The following is a 20,329-nucleotide window of genomic DNA, read 5'->3' as shown; positions in this document are numbered from 1 at the left end:
AGTACTTCTTTGTGGTAAGGGTGACAGCGCTGGAACAGGTTGCCAAGAGAGGTTGTGAGGTCTTCTATGGAGATATTCAAGACCTGTGCAACCTATTGCAGGGTGCCTGCTTTAGCAGTGGGTTTGGACTCGATCTCTGGAGGTCCCTTCCAACCCCTGTGATTCTATGATTTATTTCGTTATTGCCAAGGAGGAAGTAAATTTGCACAAGATGTTTGTTTGCTTTCATTTATGGATAACTGAAATGGAGCAAGTTATTCAGTGTATGAACAGCGCAAAAATGGTTAAACGCATCCAAGCAAATTCAGTAATCCAGGAAAAACATTCAGGCTTTATGCAACACAGACTGCAGACTTTTGCCTCTGTAGGTTCTCAGCACTAGATAATGCTAAAGGCAGTGTGGCAGAAGGTGCTGCTGGAATGAAGGTGAGATGAATTGAACTACTAATGTGGAGTCAGTCAGCTTGAGGAGGGGCTGTGTATGAAAGATTAAACCTGATGTATGAGGTAATAACTTTTTAAGGGAAAAAAAAAAAACCTTTTTTTTAAAAAAAAAAAAAAAAATTCTCACAGTATTGTCTTCTTTCCTTGCAAGGATTTGCAGTTTGTAATTATCCCTTCTGTTGCTAGTGAGGAAAAAAGGCAAAAAATATTTAATAGTAGTGTAATTCTTTTTATAAATATAGCAACTGAATTCATAACACTGTTGTTTACTAGATTCTATTATCTCCTGCTGGTCTTCATGTTGTAGGTGATATATGCACTGAACACTAAGAATGATGAACATGAAGATAGTATACAGGCTCTGAGAGAAGCTCATGAAGAAGAAGTTCAGCACATTCTCGCTGAGATGAAGGAAGCTATTCTCCAGTACAAAAGTAAAGTTGAAGAAGAACAGTTGCTGAGAAAACATATTCAAGCCCTTGAAACTGCAGTAGAACAACACAGGAAACTAAAGGAAGAAGCCTTGGCAGAGTTAACGTTGTGCAAGAAGCAGGTGGAAGAGAGGGAACCAAGAGCAGAAGTAAAAGTCACACATGTGGCCCTTTCCACAGACACAGTAGATACTAATGCAGACTTTGAAAACAAACTGACCAATGGACAACAAAATGAATGCAAACTATCTAGGAGGGATAATTTAGATGAAGATATTTTTGCTGAAAAATTGAGCATGGAGCGACAAGTTCTAATAAATGAAATGGAAAACCTGAGGAGTGAGAACCAAGGAGCAATTAAAGAATATACTCAGAAAACAAACCAACTGCGAGCCTCCTGTGAGAGGGGAAGAGAGTCTTTGAAAAAGTCTACACAGCAATCTATGACAGAAACAAAGAATCTTCATCAGCAAAGAGAAATGGAGCAAAGAAATTGGTCAGAGGCTGAGAAAGGTTTTTGGATGCAGCAGGTAAAGAAACTGGAGGCAGACCTAGAGGAGAAAAGTCAGAAGATAAATGAGAGGAAGAAACATTCCCAGAAGCTCAAAGAAAGAATACAGGTAAAGTATAAGACTGTGCTCTTTATCTCTGCCTATTGAAGTGCAAATTATAATTCTTTAAAATTTGGGGAAGGAGAAATCTAAGTTTCATTTTGATTTAAATGCTTTGTAAGCATTAGAGCAGTGCTTGAGACTCGGGGCAGAAATGGAAGGTTATAGTGCGGAGAGTTTTAAAGAATGACTGTAAATGATTCATTAGTACATAGCATTCATGAGAAATGAACAATAGAGACATGAGAATTTACGCATGTGATTTACTCTTTTGCTTAACAATGTAAGAGAAACAGTGTTTCAGGTATAAAAAAAGTCAGAATGCCGTAGAAACTGGAAATAAGCGGATGGTGTCTTTGGTGATTTGATTTTTTACATTCAATATCAGCTAGATAAAACTGAAATCTTTTCTGATAGCCATATACTCAACCTATGTGCACTTCAGATCCTCTAAGACTGTGAAATGAGGCTGAATTATGACCAACTTAGAAATTGCCTTGAATCTTTAAAGCAGGGGCATCCATCCCATGCCACTTGCCCCTTGCCATCATAGCGGTGGCCAGTGGCTGGCAAAACCCATCTCTCAGCAATGACCAAACATCAGTGTGCTGTTAACCCTATCTAGTCTGAAACCAGGACATGGAGTGAGAACAGTGCTGAGTTAACTCAAGTGGTGGCAAATAATGGTAGGAATTTAGATACATTGGCTAACCACAGTTCTTTGAGCAGCAGAAAATATGCAGCTGTGCTTTCCATTGTGATAATGGAATTTGAGAACAAGTTTTAAGATTGCGAAAAAGTTATCATTTTTCTTAGTATATTTGTGATTCCATTTTCAGCCAGCATAAATACTCCACCTGCAGATTTTCAAATGGAATGTACAGACATTCAATTCAAAAAATCTGAACTTGTCTCTCTACTGGACTTTCCTTTCTGCTAAGAAAGAGCTTATAAATATTCTTCGCTTAATTGTCACATTTTATTCACATAATCACTGTTGGGCAGTGTGTATATTTGTGAACAACTGTGTTCAAGGATGAAGGAAAAATAAAATTTCATCAAAAATCTCATTTGTTAACTTTTAGTACAGATTGTCAGGAAATTAAAGGAGTTATGGCCTGTTACAAGTTTAGGATAATTATAGGCATATTTTAGATGGTAACTCTTTGGGTGTTCACCTTACAATGACGCTTGCTGAGGGAATGGCTCCACTTTACAAATGTTCTGGCAGCAGATTTAATTTAAGTGTATGGAAGAGAAGAAGGTTATTTTGAACAAGCTCTTTTGGTGAAAGATCATTATAATGGAACTGCACCAAAAGAGGGGAAAAAAAAAACAACTATTTCAGATGACAAAAAAATGAATGTATATAATGAAGCACAATACATGCTTTAGGATTTTGAGGTGTAGCTTAAGGGAATACAGCAGGAAATTCTGGGATCAAAAAAATGTGGAGGAAGATCTAAGTGTAGTAAAAGAGAGGAATATGCTTCAGCAGAAGGAAATCCTGCAAAAAGCAGGTAAAATGCTCATTAATGTCATTCTGAATTATTTCCCTTGTTATTCATTCTCATTGCAAATTCCACAAGTTAGTTATGCTATTTGAAATGCAAATGTTGCTTCTGTAGAAGGTTGGGAAGCTCTATTGAATTCCCAGAGCAAAGCTGCAAATGAAGTAGATGAACTAAAGCATCAAATAATTCAACTGCAGCAAATGACTTCTACCAAACAAAGCCAAAACAAGAGAGGCTCTGAAGACATGTGAGAGCTTAATCAGATGGTTTGCTCTTAAACACTCAAAGCCACAGCATGCTGAAATCAATATACTGAAATCAATGTCATTTTTCTTGCAATGTTCTTTCTTGTTTTGGGGTTATTCTAAAGAAATCAGTCTTGTGGGATTCTTAGACCTCCGGCCTCATTCAATGGAACACTGACTCATGTTCATAACTTCAAGAGTTGCTCAGTGATAGCAAAGGAACTGTTGATATCCTTAAAATGAAATTGATCTAGACCAGGGTGGCATTCAACTTCTATAACTAAGAAGTGGAAGGAAACAAATCAGACTTTCTCTGAGGTTCAATTGAAACACAAACTTTTAAAATTATTTTTTAGTAAAGAACAAAGTCTGTTCTTCTGAAAAGCTAAACAGAAGTAATACCAGAAATAGTCAGTATGATGACTGGTTGTATCCTGAGAGTTCCCTCTGTACAACGTCTTCCCCTGTTGACTGTCCAGACACAAATCTTTTCTGTGTGAGGATGTATAGACAGATACAGAAATATATATTTAATTCCTGGAAGTCTATTAAAGCTAGCATTGTGTAAAATTAGAATTGCTATTGGAAACGTAACAAAAAAAAAAACAAATCACCCCCTGTACTTTTCCGAAGAACTGAAGTTGTCCTTGAGGAAGCCTCCATACTTGAAAATGAGACACGCACCCAAAGCTGAAGCAAAATAGGAAAACAAACAAACAAAAAACAGCAACAACAACAAAACCCCAACCAGACCTAGACTGAAGATGAGTAATACAACCCTGCATGGTTATAGTTCAATATTGTTTACTGAAATACAGCACTTTTCAACAGAGGATACCCACTGAAGTAGAGTATTCCCTACAAGATGGGTAACGGTCCCCAGAATTCTACCTTGGTTTTGTCAAGTTATATAACGAATGTGATTTATAAATTATGAAAGGTGTAGCTAATTAAAAAAGGTATGAATTAAAAGACACAAAGAACTTGCATTGTAAAGGCAACTATCAGTTCCGTAAGGGGAAGACTTGTCTGAAGGAATGCTGTTGAATGGGTTGGAAGATTCATAATGAAGCATATGAAGGTAATCAAGTTAATCTAAAACTTCAAGCAAGCTGCAGAAAGCAGGAGGTAGAAATGTTCTATTTATAGAAGCTCTAATTCATCTGTTTTTAATCTTATTGGTCACAGTGACATCATTTGATTTATCCTTACTGGAGGCATTTTGAATCATAAAATGGAGGATTTTCTTGCTGTGGTATTACTAAGAGGAAAAGAAAAAAATGGAGGGGAAAAAATGTCAAGCTGATGTATTTTTTGCATAAAGCTCCAGAGGCAGGAAGGTGACTTTATCCTTGATGTGACGAACTGCCTTCTTAGCAACACTTAGAATTACATGCTTTTCATGTGGCAGCTGGAGTGATTAATGTGAGTTCACTCCTGAAGAAATATGTATTGTGGGTGTATTCCAATTTCTGACTTCAATTTCCATGGATCTCTGCTATGAAATACTCAAATACTTTGATTTAATCAAAATTTGGCATTGTTTAGGCTGAGGAACTAGTTCTACGAAGTGTTAGTAAATGGATTTGGAAGGCAGGTGTTCTTAGTGACACGACCACTAGTTACAAATGAAAACATGAGTGTGTATGCATGACCTTATTTAAGTTAAGTCACAAAGAATGATTGTCTTTGTGGATTCAGACAAGTATCCTGAGCAGTGCCCTCTCTCACTGTGTTGCAAATGGCTGATCTTTAATTTTCTTATTGGTACACATTAGCAACAATTGACTTAAGACATTCTTCAGAGAATTCCACCTTTGTGAGAAGTGCTGTGATAAATTCTGTTATCTTACCTAGCAGTCCCTTGTAGATTTGCAGTCTGTAATGTTTCTGTGCAGTAGGAACACCAGTGGGGGCAGAAATGCATTGAAATGTAGGGCAATGTGTTTAATTTTAAGCGTGTGTTTTAACGTGCAGTGATGCTCACACTCAGTGTGTGTCTAAGCAGTTTGCCAAACTAGAGTGCAAATTAAGGCCAGATCTATTCTTCATCTCCTACTGTATTTTGTGTGATGTGTTTCTCAGGATCTTATTAGACAAAAGAAATAAGCACATGTATTAGAGCAGACTGTAGAACTGAACAATCAGGCTGGCCAAGTGTTCTATAGATCTCTATTGTTGCTTTTTGTTTTTCACGGTTTTAATGCTGCTGTACCTTTCCAAGTTCAACATCTTTGAGAATAATCAAAACTCTTGCGGATGAGTTCTGAAGTCATGGAAGGAGTTCTGTCACTTAATGCTATGTTTTGTAGTCCTTTCCAGATTCTGGAGGCTAGGAATTGTGTTAAGTGCTCTTCAGAAGAATTCATTTCTGTTTATGAAACTGCTGAAGTTTGTGCATTTGTGCACTACCACTTCTCATAAAGGAATCTATGAGAGTAAATTATTTTATCTGGTTGTGAGAGATCTGTGTGTGAAGATACAGTATTTCAAGGAAGGTAGTTGCACTATCAAGTGTAAGCCTTACTAAAATGACTTTGTCTGTTACATGCAGTATTGTTTTATGAGGATGGTTTTGTACAAGTTATACTTAAAATGATGTGACAAGCTCTTCACGCAAGTCAGATCAAACTTAAATGCTGTTCATTTCATAATATAGTTTTTTTTTTTTTTAAGTAGATGTTTATTACTTCTAGGCAACAAATATTATTGCTTATAATCATCTCTTCTTAGAGCGTTGCAGAAAGTTACTAAGGAAATCTTAAGTAAATTGTGTACTCTTTTGTTTCTGGACTTAAGGAACTCCAGATGCAGCTAGAGGAATTTAAAAGAAAATCTGAGTGTGAAATAAAGCAACTAGAGAAAGAAAAAGAAGCCCTAACTGGGAAACTTCAAAACTCTTCACTTGAGGTAAGCTTAGTCATAAATGTAAGTTAGTAATAAAAGGGCTTTTCATTTTTTCTTCTGGACGACTCTCGATTACATGTGTAACAGGTTGCCCAGAGATGTGATGGATGCCCCATCCTTGAAGGTATTCAAGGTCAGGCTGGACCATGCTCTGTAAATACAAATGTCCCTGTTCCCAGCAGGGAAGCTGGACTAGATGGCCTTTGTGGTTCCCTTCCAACTCAAACAATTCTATAATTCTGTGTAATCATATTTGCTGTCATTGTCATTCAAGAAAATATGCAAGGTAGAAATAACAAAAAACACTTGTTCCTTAATGTCTATGAAGATTTTTGACATGCTTATTTATTTTGATAAATTTCATAATATACCAGTCTCTGGTGTTATATTATGGCTTTATGCTAAGGAATTTGGCTCTATCTGTGTTGTATGGTGACTCTGACTGTTTACCTATGGGGCTGTGTGGATTTGAAATCTTCTGTTTGTTTTTGTTTGTGTGTGTAGACATGTAAAAGGGCTTTCTTGTTTGCTTGCTCCCTTAAGCAAGAAAATTGAATGGTAAGAAAGATTGAGTGGCTCATTATTTTTGCTCTGCCTGCCTGATGAAGTAGCTGATGGGGTGACTGAAGCAGGTTAGAGCATACAGTAGTTCATTTATTAGCAATTATTTACATGTCTATGTTCTCAAGATCAAAAATGAAGTAGAGAAAGCATCATGACTCCAAAGTAACTTTTAAGATTATGTACCTTATGTACTATTCCCTGTTCCAGTTATAGCTAAGTTGCAATAGAAATCTGCTAACATGTATTAATCTGGAAATGAGTACCTGAGATGTTCTGCTATTAGACTGTCCACCTGTGGGTATAGTTAGGTGCAAGCCAAGCAATGCAAATTTTCCAGACTACTTTATCTGCCAAAATATTTGTACAATAAAATGTCATGATTTGAAAAGCCATGCCTGGAGGTTGGATAATTTTCTGTAAAAAAAAAAAAAAAACAAAACAAAACAGAACCCCTGTAAAGCAATTGCTTGACGAGGTAAAGAGTGCTTTCATCCTGAGAAGTGTTTTCTACTTTTTCCTGCCAATCTGGGTTTTAAGAAGCCAAAATATTACCAAAGAAAATCAGAATATTCCCAAATACACAAAGTCCTGTTTAGTTTAAAGTAATGGACAGCAACAGGAATTAGGTAGCTAACACTGCTGAACAAGTGAATTAGAGGTAACCGCTGTTGTTGTGACTGACTGTAATTTCCATCACCTTGTATTTTCACTGCTTCTAAGCAGTTTCACTTCCAGGAAGTTCAGTAGGATCTTGCATAGCAAGAGATGAAACCCGAGATTTTCTCAGCTGGCTTTTGCAATTTCTGAGTGGCTATAATAAGACCTCTTTCGGTGTTCAAAGACAGAGAAAGAACAGATAGACCCATCAGGGGCGTAAGCAAGATGTTGTCCCACCTGCTTTCACTTTCCCCTTCCTTTTATACTGCTTGGTGTGTTGTATATATCAGCAATCACTGCATTTGTTGTGGTCATTTACTATATAATATCTGCTTTTCTCCCCATTCAGCTGTGATAGTTCTGAATGAAATGTAGTCCTCTGCCTGTTCCGGTACCAAACAGTTGCATTCTGACAGTCTGTCCATTACTCACTGTTACAAATGCAGAATATAAATGTAGTTCTTAATCTTCTAAATTTCTGGCTAAGTCCTGGTTTTAGGTTTTATTACACATCTGCATGTCACTGTTTTCTACAGTGTTCTTCATTGGGAGAATTTCAGATCAATCCAACTTGTGTAGGCCTACCCAAGTGGCTTCTTTGCATCTAATGCAATGTGCAGGTTCTTAGAAATCAGTCATCTTTATTCTTTTCTAATCTTCCCTTAAGGGAAAAAAATATCCTAGTCTATTCAAAGCTGAAAACTTATTATGGTATGCTGGCATACGTAGTGCCTGAAAGTTGTACTTATTTGAGGTATAAGGGAAAGAGATGGGTACTGTCCAACCTGATAATATTACATACATTTATGCATATACCATTGGAAGGCCTCAAAGAAATCAAAAGGCTTATTTCATGAAATAATTATTGTTCAGGTTTTGCGGATGCGAAAAGTAAAGCAGTGAGCCATCAAGTTACTTTTCTTGAAATCATGAATTCAGGCCAGAGCAACAGGAGAGGAAGCCTGTTTCCTATCTGCGAGTCCTATGATACTGTGAGTTCATAGTAGATGCAAGGAATGCTGAGAAAATATTGTTGCTAACTACATAAAGCAAGTAATATAGTGTGCATCATATTGTATGTTATATTCACAACATCATGTGAGTATGAACAGATGCGCTAAAAAACAATCCAGTGCATCCTGCAGTCTAACAGTGGTGTGAAAATGGAAATGGTTCCTCTGAAGCAAAAATTTGCATTGTTGTTGGTATTTTTAGTTACTTTCTGAACCAGTTACTTGGAGGTATTGCCTCTAAGCAATTGAAATTACTTCACCAGAGAAATGAAGTAGTTTCAACTTACAGTACTTTCCTTTTATAGATATTTGGCTGTTCACAGCCAACAAACAACCATTCACTGTATCACATTATGTTTCACACAGGGCGTGATTCCCAGCTGGGAACTTTGCAGTGTCTCAGCCCAGAGCTTCCGCCTCAGAGACTAGGCAATGTGCTGTTACTAATCCAGTTTTAACCTGGATGATATTTCACATCTAAAAATAGCTTTCTTAGCAGCATAAGGCATATTTTTGGTTGGGCTGACATAGCTAGAGTACTGTGCAGAGTAGACAGAATCATGATAATTAGTCTTCTCTGGAGACTCACTTCAAAACTGCAGTATTTCCATATCACTGACTTTTTTATTTTTTTCTTGATAAATAAGCCAGATTTACACCTATTTGGTGCCTTGGAAGGAAAGATATAAAGTCCCGTGTGGACTGAATGCTAATTTATTGGAGTCCTGCAATCCCTTACTTTTGCACTACAAGATCTGTTCAACAACTGTAAAGAGACTATTCTGGAATTACAAGGTACATAAAATAGAAGGGCAGGATTCATCAGAACCTTGGTGGCAGGCTTGTGAGTATCATCAAACAATTATAGCAGCTGTAGAGGTGTGCCTGTTGTGCTTACTCCTGTCCCTGCAATCAGGACTTGCCATAAATCTTGGAAAGCAGTTAACTGTGAAGTTAACTGAGGTAACTGAAGTAAGCCTTAAAACAGCAATAAAATAGCATTCTGTTATTATGTTGTTACTACTTCTACTGTGTTACTGCTTTGATGTAGTAGCACCATAGTAAGAGTAAAATTGAGTAGCATTTGAGTACCTTATTTTGTCTGTCATTTTAAATAAAGAAATTAAGTTTCTAAATGAAAATGTTTCAAATGATGAATTCAAATTTTCCTGCTTAATAGCATCGCTATGAAAAAAAAGCTTTTAAAATTTGCCTTGGAATATTTTCAGTTGGGTAACCATTCTGGATTGCTATATTGGCTATCTGGAAAAAATCACTTAGCTCCCTTCTTCAGTGAAGCAAGGGGCTCATTGCATGAAACTGTATTCAATTGTTTCGTTGTATGAAGCATCTTGCTATTTTTCACAGAGCATCACAAGATCATAGAATTTGCTCAGATTTACGTAATTCTTCTCCATTGTTAGTACAGCCATTAATCCTTTCCTGCTTTTCTGGCAGGTGGCTCAGCTGAGGCAAATATTAGACCAACAAGCAGATAATTTCAAGGAGTCACTGAAGAAACACAATCTGCAGTCCAGCAAAGAAAAGGAGAAGCTTTTGCAGGATCTTCAAAACACCATTAAAGAAAACCAGAACGTTAAACTGCAGCTGGAAGCATCACATCAAAAAGTTTTAAAAATGTTGGAGAAAAACAAAAAACAGGAACTCAAGGTCAGTTTATGAGATATGAGTTTAAAAAAAAAAAAAACAAAAAAAAAAAAACAAAAAACAAAAAAAAAAACCAGAAGCGTGGGCTAAACAGTGTTAGAAACCCATGATATCAGCTCACTTATTACCTGTTACCTTAACTGAATGCTGCCATTGTGGCTCATAAGGAGCTATTCTGTGATTTTGAAACCTTTTTATCTTAAGGGTTGGGTTTTTTGTTGGTTTGTGGTGGTGGTGTTTTCATTTTAACTTCTTTTACTGAGATCACAGTATGAATGAAATTATTTCTATAAAATACTGTGTCCTAGTCTGTAGTTAGGCTAAGATGAATGCAAATTTATTTTTATACTATACTATATATAAGCTCCTGTTTTATTAACAGGAATCAGATGCTTTCAAGAAATGAGTTCTATAGGTAGATAATGAAAGCTTCTAAAGGTTCAAGGGGATTTTTTTCAGTGACAAAATGTTATTGCAGTGTAATGAAGTAATGAAGAAAATATCTGTTCGAGTGGAAAAAAAAAAAAAGCTTAAAAGTCTAAATGCACTTGTAGCCTGGATTTAATGTCTCTTTTCTGTATTGCATACGTTAGGGAAAACCTTTTTAAATGCATTTGGTAAAACCCCTATAAAAATGATTTAATGTTTTGTTTACATATTGAGAATCAAATCCCAGCTTTATCAAACCAAGCTGGAGGCAATAGCTGATAAAAATGAAACTGGTAATAGGAGCTTGTTCTCAGAGCCACTACAGAGCAACTACTCCAGCAAGGTATCAGTAGCACTTCCAGTGACAATGAGAAGTTCTGTCCAAGAAAGACTAAATGAAAGATAGAAGCCTTTGTCTGACACAGCGTGATAAGAAAAGGTATTCAGTTCAAATCTGGGTCTCTGGTGAATGGTAAAAACATATTTTAGTGCCAAACATGTCACTGTTGTTGCTTCATTTTGCACAACAAATCTAATAGAAGATGTTGTGATAGTTTATCTTGTCCATATTAAGTTTTCATTTTCATCTTCTGGTCATTTTTATTCTTATGTTGATGAAGTGTCACACAAAATGATGATGAAAATAATAAAAGTTCTGCAGTGAAAGACCAGATTCATCCAGGTTTACAAGTAAACCAATAAGGTGATACATAGGCTCTGACTACTTTCTTTTTGGGGGGAGTGTTTGCTTACAGGAGGCAGAAGAGCGTTTGAAAAAGGAGTTTAATGAGACTTTCAAAATCCAACATCAGTCTCATAGGCTGGAAATGCAAACCTTGGAAGAGAGAGCAAAGAAAGAATTACAGGATGAACTCGAGCAGATACAGAAGCAGCAAACTCTGTTGCTAGGTATAATGCCTTATGCATACACAGCTCCTACTGCTTGATGATATGCTTTGAAGTGGTGGTATTCAACCCATTCATTTTCCTTCCCATTTTCTGGATCATCTCCTTTCCCATACCCTACACTTCCAGCAATACATACTTAGCCTTTGTTTGTTGACCTCACTGTGCTGTCAGCAGCTTGTATACAGCATACAAGTATATATAAATGGATGTATTAAATAGGAAAATTGTATTTAGTATATATATTCCCTCTTTTTTTCTATGTGGAGAAGTATTATTATATGTGATTCAAGTCTTTCTGCTGAGTTCAGCAGTAAGATCTATGGCTACATACGTATTCTTTATTCAGTTTACAAAGCTCCCTGAATAGTTCAGATCTAAACAGAACACTGCGTATGAGAACATGTAATATCTCCAGGCCTACATTCAGGTTATTAAAGCTCACTTATAAAATGCTTCTTAACTAAAGAAATAATAATTTAGAAATACTTCAAGAATAAAGAGAATCTGTTCTTGCTTTTTTTCAATCATTCAAATTTATTAGAAAGATTTGTTGCTCTCTGAAGTTAATACGTTCCATAGATAATTTATGTTCTGCTTCTTCAAGGAAAATTGTAAGAATGAGAGAAGCAAACATCTTTCTCCTTGTACTTGATCCATCCTGGAACTTTTACACAGTCTACAAAATATCAGTACATGACAGATCTGCTTATTTAAGTGTTGCATTTCGATAACACAAACAGAGCTCTCAGCCTTCATTATGGCTTTTTATAAAACAGCAGTGGACTTTGCAATGAAGCTCAAGAGTGCTGCAGTTAAATCCAAGGTTAGAAGAAGCAATTGCAGTGACACAGACCTTACTTCTCTGATTCTGACACTGAGTTGTTGCAGTTGTAGCTCTGCATCTTCGTACTATTGCTTAGTTGAGTTGTCTATTAATAGGTAGGATGATAGGTTGAGGATGTGGTTTTTTTTTTTTTGTTTTCTATTACTGTTTACTAATGGCAAAGGCACCAAGGGAGAAAGCAAAATGTAATGTATTAATGTTTGCATCAACATTGTCTGTATCTACCTCCCCTGCCCACCTGGCCTCCAACTGCCCTAATTATTATCCCTCTGGTGTTATTAGGATCTCTAAGGGTAGAAATTTCTGAGCAACAGACATCATGCACAAATCTCAAAAAACAAATAGAAGAGCTCCAAATGGAGTTGAGGAGCGTGAGGACCTTGAAGAAGCAACAGGCAAGAATCCAGTTCCCACTTCGTTATCTTACTATGTTTTCTGAAAGCAGTAACATGATTTTTCTCTCTCCGAGCATAATATTCTCTTGCAGAAATACAGTCGGTTTCCTTTCTTCATGTCGTACTTAAAAATGTTAACCTTGCTTATCAGCTTTTCCCTACAGGCAGGCTTTTTTTGATTTAAAGATTGAGTCTTCAACACAAGTAAATGAATGAGCATTACAAAAATGTATGTTTTATGGAGAATATAATGCATGTTTGGGAAAATGTGATCACAGATTTTGTCACACACATAGAATTTCACGTAAATTTGATGAATCAGTTCACTCAAAATCAATGCATGCAAGTCCAATGAGGTCTTCAGGTTAAATTATAAGAGGCTATGAGTAAATATTTTTTGTATTTTTCTTAGGAAGGAAGCAGCCAGAACCAGATCAGATCTCTTCATGATGAACTGGAAAAATGTCAGAGTGAAATTTCTGAGCTCAAAAAAGAGAACTCACTTTTGAAGGACACAATGGAATTACTCAGTGCTGAGTTGGAGACACAGAAGCAAGAACCTGCACAGCTTCAGGATAAGGAGAGACAACACAAAAGGTTTGCCTTAATTTCACTTCACAGTGCTTTCTAGGAAGTGTTTTACTGAAGCTAGTATTAGAGATGTTCTAACTGTAATATTAGAATTTCTTTTTTTAAGTACTAATTTTACTTATAGATGCTGGGAGTTCTGCAAAACCAATAGTATCATATTCTTTTTTCCAACCATTCTGAAAAGCACTTGAAATAACTGTTCAGTTCTACATCATGGAGAAGTTTGTCCAGTGTGGCCTCACAGGGGTGACCAGAAAAAAGCTGCATAATGCTGACTGAGTTTGAAAAGGATTGGAAACAGTAAATCCCAAAGTCATTCAAGACATATTAAAAAAATGTAGAAGTCTCTGAGAATAAATGTTAGCTTTTTAAACCCATTCTCTGTAGCTGAAAACAATGGTAAAAGCAACACCTGGGAACGCTGTATGTACTCTCTGTGATTCTACTGTGGCTGTAGCAGCCAGTTTTGCCCTGCAGGGTGAGGCAGTCAGAGCAGAAACTGACAGAGCCTCTGTGCTTACAAAAGTCTGGACCTGTAACATGCTGTCCGGGCACAGAAGGGCAAGCTCATAGTCTTGCCTGTCTTTCAGAAGGTGGACTGCATCCTGTTAGTATCCTGAGCCACAGGCTCAGAGCATGCATTGTGTTGCAGTAGTAGCAGTGTCCCCATGTCCTCACAAGAAACTGGAGTACTTACTTTTTATGTGGGAAACAAGATTGCAGTTGGCCGGTGCATTTCTATGGCCAGTGAATCCTTTGAAGTTTCTGGGTCATAATATTTAACATGTTCTGTTTGCAAAGGGGTTGAGTGATCTGGCACAGGAATGCCTTTTAGTTCATTTCTGCAGCTGTGTGGAATGTATGCTCCCCACTACTCCATCTATATGTATAAGAGGAGCTTTTAAATTATATGCTTCATAGTCTAGAGAAATGCACTCAAGGGATGTCTCTCTGCAGGCTGTCAGCGTGGCCAGAGTAATTCTATTGCTGTCTACCAGTTGGTGGATGTTTAAAGAATGAGAGAGAAAGTTTTTTCCTCTGCGTTCTTTGGAGAAATACTGAAAGCATCTTTCATTTTAAGCTTTTGAAACAAGATCAACAGAAAGAATTGCAAGCGGAGTTTCATCAGTGCCCTCCAGCTGCCTTGGAGGAGTTGAGAACTTCTGTTCATGAAGAGAAGAATTAGTCACATGTCAGCGGCGAGGTCTGAAAGGCCTCAAAACGGTAAAGCTGCTGGCTGGAGGATAATCTTTACAGGGGATAGATGGTGTAGCTCTACTGTAGTAAACAGAAGCAGCATTAATGGAAATTATGTAAGGAGAAATCTCTCAAATAGGAGGAGAAAATCAAAGAGCTCAAATGGTTGTAGGCATCTGATACAGCTGCTCTGAGGTTAACTGATAGAAAATGTGGAACATCAGCCTGCAGGTCTTGTTTTGCTTTTGCAGGGCCAATAATTCAGGTAAGGCAATAGTTAAATTGGTGAGTGTATAAAAATAACAGCTTTTTACTGTAACCTTAACATCAGTCACCTTGTCTTCATTAATATATTTGGTTCTGCTGTTAAATTGTACAGTTGTTTCTACTCATTGTGGCTTTTTATCTGCAAAACTTGCCGAATTTTTGTAACTGATTATTTAAAATTAACACTGCTACTGTTGCCAAGTAAGTATAGCCAGTAATCTGCTTGAAGTAATCTTTTCTGTTCTCCTCAGTTGTGAGAATTCCACCTCAGGGACAGAAACATTCCATAAGGATTAGGATCAGAACAGTGAAAGGTTTTTTGTGTTTGTTTGTTTTTAATGGGAAAACAAATCCCCAAATGAAAAAGTTTTTCTAGGGTACGATGAAGCAGTAGCAAACAAAAGGCAGTAAGATAATATGATTCTTCAATAAATGTATTTCGTCTTGGGGGTTGGCATCAAAAAGCAATGTTATGGGTGGACTCAAAAAAGTATTGGGCATTTTTTAGTTTTTGATTGATGGTGCTAATGAAATAATAGTATTTTTCAGAATGTATTGTCTGTTAAAGACAAACACTGTGAAGGCATTTCTGTAATGTTTCTTGCTATCTTTAGAATGGTGGTAGGCATTATTAACTATTTCTAATTGCTTGCTATGATGGGATCAAAGTATAGCGTCAAAGTCTCATCTTAAAATCTCAGAGATTCCAATCTAATTTTACTTAATTCATATTATATTAAATATATGAATCTACATTTTGTCACACTTGAGCATTAGGATTGATGTATAAACTAACCATAGACAGAATACCACTACTATTATATAAAAAAACCCTCCACTTCCTGAAGGTTGAACAACGAGCGCTTCTTCTCCAAAGAACTTGGCTTTCTCACTGTTAGTATAGTTCAGCCTTGGACTGCAAGTGATGTGATGAAGTCAGGTCAGTCAGCAGAAGCCCCAGAGCTGTGCTGTTAGCTACCTTTCTAGCCACTAAAAGACCTGAAAACTGCATGCTTTCATCAATGATGATAATCTAGTATTAAAACATGAGAATTCAGAATTATTTTAATACTGATGAAAGGTTACTGGTAGCAGGCCTCAAAATGAAACGTAAAAAAAAGAACTGGATGTACTGAAACAAGATCACCAGAAGGAAAACAAAACTGTTATCTGATTTTAACAGCACCCAGGCACATCTCTAAGCAAAGAGCTTCTCCTTAGAAGCTGGGTATGTCATTTAAATAAGCTGTGACTCATACTGGCAGTGAGTTCTGTTTTAAATTATTATTATTCCTCCTGTATGTATATATTTAAATTACTTATGGATAGAATATGATGAGCACTGAAATAGAAGTGTATAGGTTTTTCCTTTGCAAGCAAAAATAAAGATGCATTGTAATAAACTGATTACTGTTTAAAGGAAACCATTATACAGTTTTAGAATAATAAATTGAACACTGTGCTTAGCATCTTACAGTGTTATGATGTATAAAGTCATCTTTATCACAAATGCTTCCAGAGACCTTGAGCGATCATCTTGCACTCAATTTTGTTCAGCACAGCAGCTGAACAAAATTAAAGTTAAGCTCCTCTTGCTCATTCTCACTCCCTTCAAATTTCTCGGGATGTTCTTGAACTGCAACCCCCACTTTATCATGGAAGTAGATGCATTTTGCAGCCTTCTTTGGATGTGGTTCTTCAGGCTGTACGTTAGAGACCTCCCACAAATAGCCTTTGTTTTTGACGTTGTCGTTTACTCAAATCTCAGCTGTGCAGCATAGCTCCAGCAGAGACCTTCCTGCAAGTAGGCAGGTCTTTGAACATTTATATGTTCATATCTAAACTGTGAGATACACTAAATCAAAAGTGCAATATTGGGTTTTTCTCATTCAAATTTTTCCTCTCACCAAAAATAAAATAATAAAAAAAAAAAAGGTATTCTGTATTGAACTTCACTATACAGTGAAAGGAAATGAACTTCATGGCTCTCAGTTTCCTGAGCAGCAAAATTCATAAAATTGGCTGATGAAATAATCAGTTGTTTTTTCCATGGTTTAATCAAACATATGTTTCCACACCATCTTTAAGAAGGTGTAAATTCTAATTTGAATCTTTTTCCTTGATTGAGGCATTTAAAGAGCAGTAATCTTACTACAGGCAATTGCCTTAGAGGATTCACTAAAGCAGCAAACCATCCGAGCCTCTTTTTTAAATAAAAGTTATAGGAAGCTTGTATTTCTGAGCCCTCAGTCAAACATGTTTGGAATTGGCCTGTATACTCCAAAATTATTGGGTCAGAAAGAGAACAAGTAAATAGATATGGATATGAATAGACAGAGCAGTACAGATTTTTGTCATTAGTAAACTAGATGGGTAATATGATGTGTAAGCTTAATTAGTATTTTACTGGGGCTGGCTTTCACAGAGGGTAGGCAGTTTGGTTTGGAACTCCACAGTGTTCTGTGTTTATATACAGTCTACGTACACGTGCCCGTTTTTAAAAGTACTGTTCTATTGAAGACTCCTAATTATGTCCCCATGTTCTAGTTTTGGAATTTAAACTACAGCTCAAATATCTCTTGAACCTGGCCTAAGGAAAATTTTTGTTGGTCTGCATCCTTTCTTTGGCACAGACTTAAAAAATTAGAAGAAAACACAAGAAAACCAGAATCCAGACCAGAAGATATACACCTTATAAGCTGCCTGCAAGATAAACTAAGTGAGAGAGAAGAAATTATTAAGCAGCTGGTGGTAAGATACACCTTTACATGGTGGTACTTATTTTGGCATCTGTTTGAAGGCGCTGTTCAGTGTTTTGCATATTGCTTCAGATTGATACTTTCTCTCTGCTCTGTAAGTATCTAACATAAATATGTTTACATACTAAAGAACATATAAATTTCTTTTCCCTCAGGAAGGAAGAAAATTTCAGCATTCACTTTTAGCCAGTACTGAATCTTACAGAAATCGATCTTTTTCTTTCACCCCTAATCCTGGCTGTTTGACTCCTATGAAGGTAAGATAGGTAATTCAATTAAAATTACAGATCATGATGTTTTGCCCCTTTTTAAGTCTTACAAATAACCAGAACAGAAAAGATCCTGTTAATTTCCTATAGTAATGTTATTCAGTAGAATTCTTTCCAATAGGCTCACCTGTGAGCAGGTTCTGAGTAAAACATAAACTCAGCAGAAGTGCATTGGTACAAGTTTTTAAGCAAATACAAAGCAGTGGATTCCCAAGCAGCTCAGTCTTCCACTGGATGAAGCACTGCTATTGATTGCAAGTAACTGGAAGCTACTTTGATGTTGTATGTATCAAGAAGGACTTTGAATTTTGATTTGTGCTACTTGCAGTTTGTCCCTGATCAGCACCTAACTGAGTTCTGTGTATATCTAAAACCTCAGAGTCAAATATACAAGTTGTTTTAATCAGACTACCTAACCCCATAGGTGCTTACAGCATACCCTGGAAAGAATGTATTCTAAATTAGAAAAAGATGGGAAACTTCATTTTTGCATGCTCTTCCCACATTGCCTAGGAATGAAGTATTGTTTTTATAGTATAAGTGTGGAAAAACGTGTGTGTGATAGTTTTCTTTTTATTAAAGCAGCAGAAGAGACCAGTTGAGGTGCCCAGTCGTGTTGTCAGTGTACCAAATTTAGCTTCCTACGCAAAGAGCTTTTTGAGTGGTGACTTGAGATCAAAAAGAAATGCTCCTCAAATAACAAAATCAACGAGCTTAGACCAGAGTCCTGGATGCCTCAGAGTGGGTTCTCCAACAGCACAGACTTCAGACAGCAGCACTTCCATAAGGTATTTGTTTATTTTGATGTGGTTTCAAGGAATTTCAGTGAATTTGTATTCTGAATCTTGTAGACATCCAAGCACATTACAGGTCTGGAAATAAACAGCGATGCAAGATTCCTGTCTCTCAGTGAATTCCATGTGATCAATTTTCTCTAGATAGACCCAGAATTTAACTGCAAGTGTAGACTAGTAACTGCCCAGCAGAGCTTGTCATTACAAGCGTGCCAGATACAAAGGGAGAAGCATTGGAAACATTGGAGTGGTTAATAATGAATGTGGCTGTTTAAAGCTTTGAGTCCCTATGAGTAATTCTGTTGAAGATGTGTTTCTTATTTTTATCTCCTTGTTTTGCACCCAGTTGATGTAACTTTAATATTAGGAGACATTTGAATGACCCTAGGCTAATCATTTGGCAAAGGGTTTGGAGACTTAAAAACTGATTAGCAGATACTTAGTGGTCTCTCAGTGTCACATCAAGATCTTTTGCTGTTCTTGATTTCAAACAACTTAGTTTAGTGGGTTTGTGCTGAAAAGCTTGTTTTTTCTTCAAATTTATGAGATATTATTTAAAGGTTTAAGATTTTCCAAATGTAAATTAACTCTAGGAAAGAGTTAAAAATATATGTAGTTAATACTATATATAGGTACAATTATACTTACATGTAAAAAATTACCTGTATACTTCAGGACAAAAGCCAGCCTTCCCAACTACATCCTAGTGGACAGTAATTACCCTGTACATTGAATACTGTGGAGTTATTTCCTGGAAGGCAGATGGTGCTGACTCCTGCCAAAGACAGTAACACAGAGTGCTGGCTTGAATCCAGCTTGGCAATTCCTACATCTTAGAGTTGAAAGCATTGTGTCATGCCAGATGACTGCCATGGCAAATCAGATTTGTATTTTAAAGAGTAATACATAGGGACATTAAGAGTAGCTTGACTGCTGCTTATTCTTTTAAATCCATCAGTCATAAAATGGCTTGGCAGGATGACATGGGATAAAACATTAGAGGGAAGAGGGACCCTAGAAAGCTGGTCAGTATTTTCAATGTTATTTCATTCAGTTATTTCATTTCATCATGTCCTATAAGCCCAGAAGCAGTACATCTCAAGAAAGAGGAAGGTAGGCAGGAATACCAGGAGGCCTCCATGGATCAACAAGGGACTCCTGGACTTTGTCATAAAAAGGAAGTGTATAGTGAAAGCAGGAACAGGTTATCTAGGATGACTACCAAGAGGTCTGAGCAGCCAGGGATCAGGTTAGGAAAGCTAAAACCCAGGTAGAATTAGATCTAGCCAGAGACATAAAGGGAAAAAGAAGAAATTCTACAGGTTTACCAGTGATAAAAGAAAGGCCAGGGAAGATGTGGACCCTTTCTGGAAGGAAACTGGAGACGTGATCACGAGAGATATGGAGAAAGCTGATGTACTCAATGACTTCTTTGCCTCGGTCTTCACCAGCAAAGGCTCTATCCACACTGCCCAGGTTGCAGAAAGCAAAGGTAAAAACTGGGAAGGATCTGCCCACTGTAAATGAAGATTGACCATCTAAAGTGCACAAGTCCATGGGACCTGATGAGATTCATCCACAGGTTCTAAGGGAAACTGGCAGATGAAGCTGCCTAACTGCTGTCCATCTTATTTGAAAGGTCATGGCACTCTGGTGAAGTTCCCACTAGCTGGAGAAAAGGAAAAATAACCCCGATTTTCAAGAAGGGGAAAAAAAGAAGATCCAGGGAACTACAGGCCAGTCAGTCTTACCTCTGTGCCTGGCAAGATCATGGAGCAGATTTTCCAGGCCTTACTAGGGTACATGGAAAATAAAGATGAT

The 20,329-nt window shown here is 37.0% G+C and overlaps 1 protein-coding gene across 8 annotated transcripts in view; it reads left to right on the top strand.

The window, feature by feature from the left end:
• Window positions 1-20,329, top strand: part of FAM184B (family with sequence similarity 184 member B) — a 43,874-nt gene that overhangs the window by 22,114 nt on the left and 1,431 nt on the right. For 4 of the 8 annotated variants that reach the window (XM_042812018.1, XM_042812017.1, XM_042812015.1 and 1 more), the window contains exons 5-14: window positions 752-1,495; window positions 6,045-6,155; window positions 9,038-9,181; window positions 9,845-10,057; window positions 11,239-11,392; window positions 12,519-12,631; window positions 13,044-13,228; window positions 17,320-17,437; window positions 17,601-17,702; window positions 18,297-20,212. In XM_042812018.1, the coding sequence (XP_042667952.1) occupies window positions 752-1,495; window positions 6,045-6,155; window positions 9,038-9,181; window positions 9,845-10,057; window positions 11,239-11,392; window positions 12,519-12,631; window positions 13,044-13,228; window positions 17,320-17,437; window positions 17,601-17,702; window positions 18,297-18,596 (2,184 nt within the window). In that variant the 3' untranslated portion in view covers window positions 18,597-20,212. Of the gene's footprint in view, window positions 1-751; window positions 1,496-6,044; window positions 6,156-9,037; window positions 9,182-9,844; window positions 10,058-11,238; window positions 11,393-12,518; window positions 12,632-13,043; window positions 13,229-17,319; window positions 17,438-17,600; window positions 17,703-18,296; window positions 20,213-20,329 lie in introns of those variants that run through there. The other 4 variants (XM_042812019.1, XM_042812020.1, XM_042812022.1 and 1 more) reach the window with 4 other exon arrangements.

Source organism: Centrocercus urophasianus, unplaced genomic scaffold (genome assembly GCF_019232065.1).
Source record: "Centrocercus urophasianus isolate 14NV4802_14NV808 unplaced genomic scaffold, USGS_Curo_1.0 seq_13, whole genome shotgun sequence".
NCBI classification, from domain to species: domain Eukaryota; kingdom Metazoa; phylum Chordata; class Aves; order Galliformes; family Phasianidae; genus Centrocercus; species Centrocercus urophasianus.
Note: the sequence above shows the minus strand (reverse complement) of the source record. Positions and strands in the feature narration are given on the sequence as shown.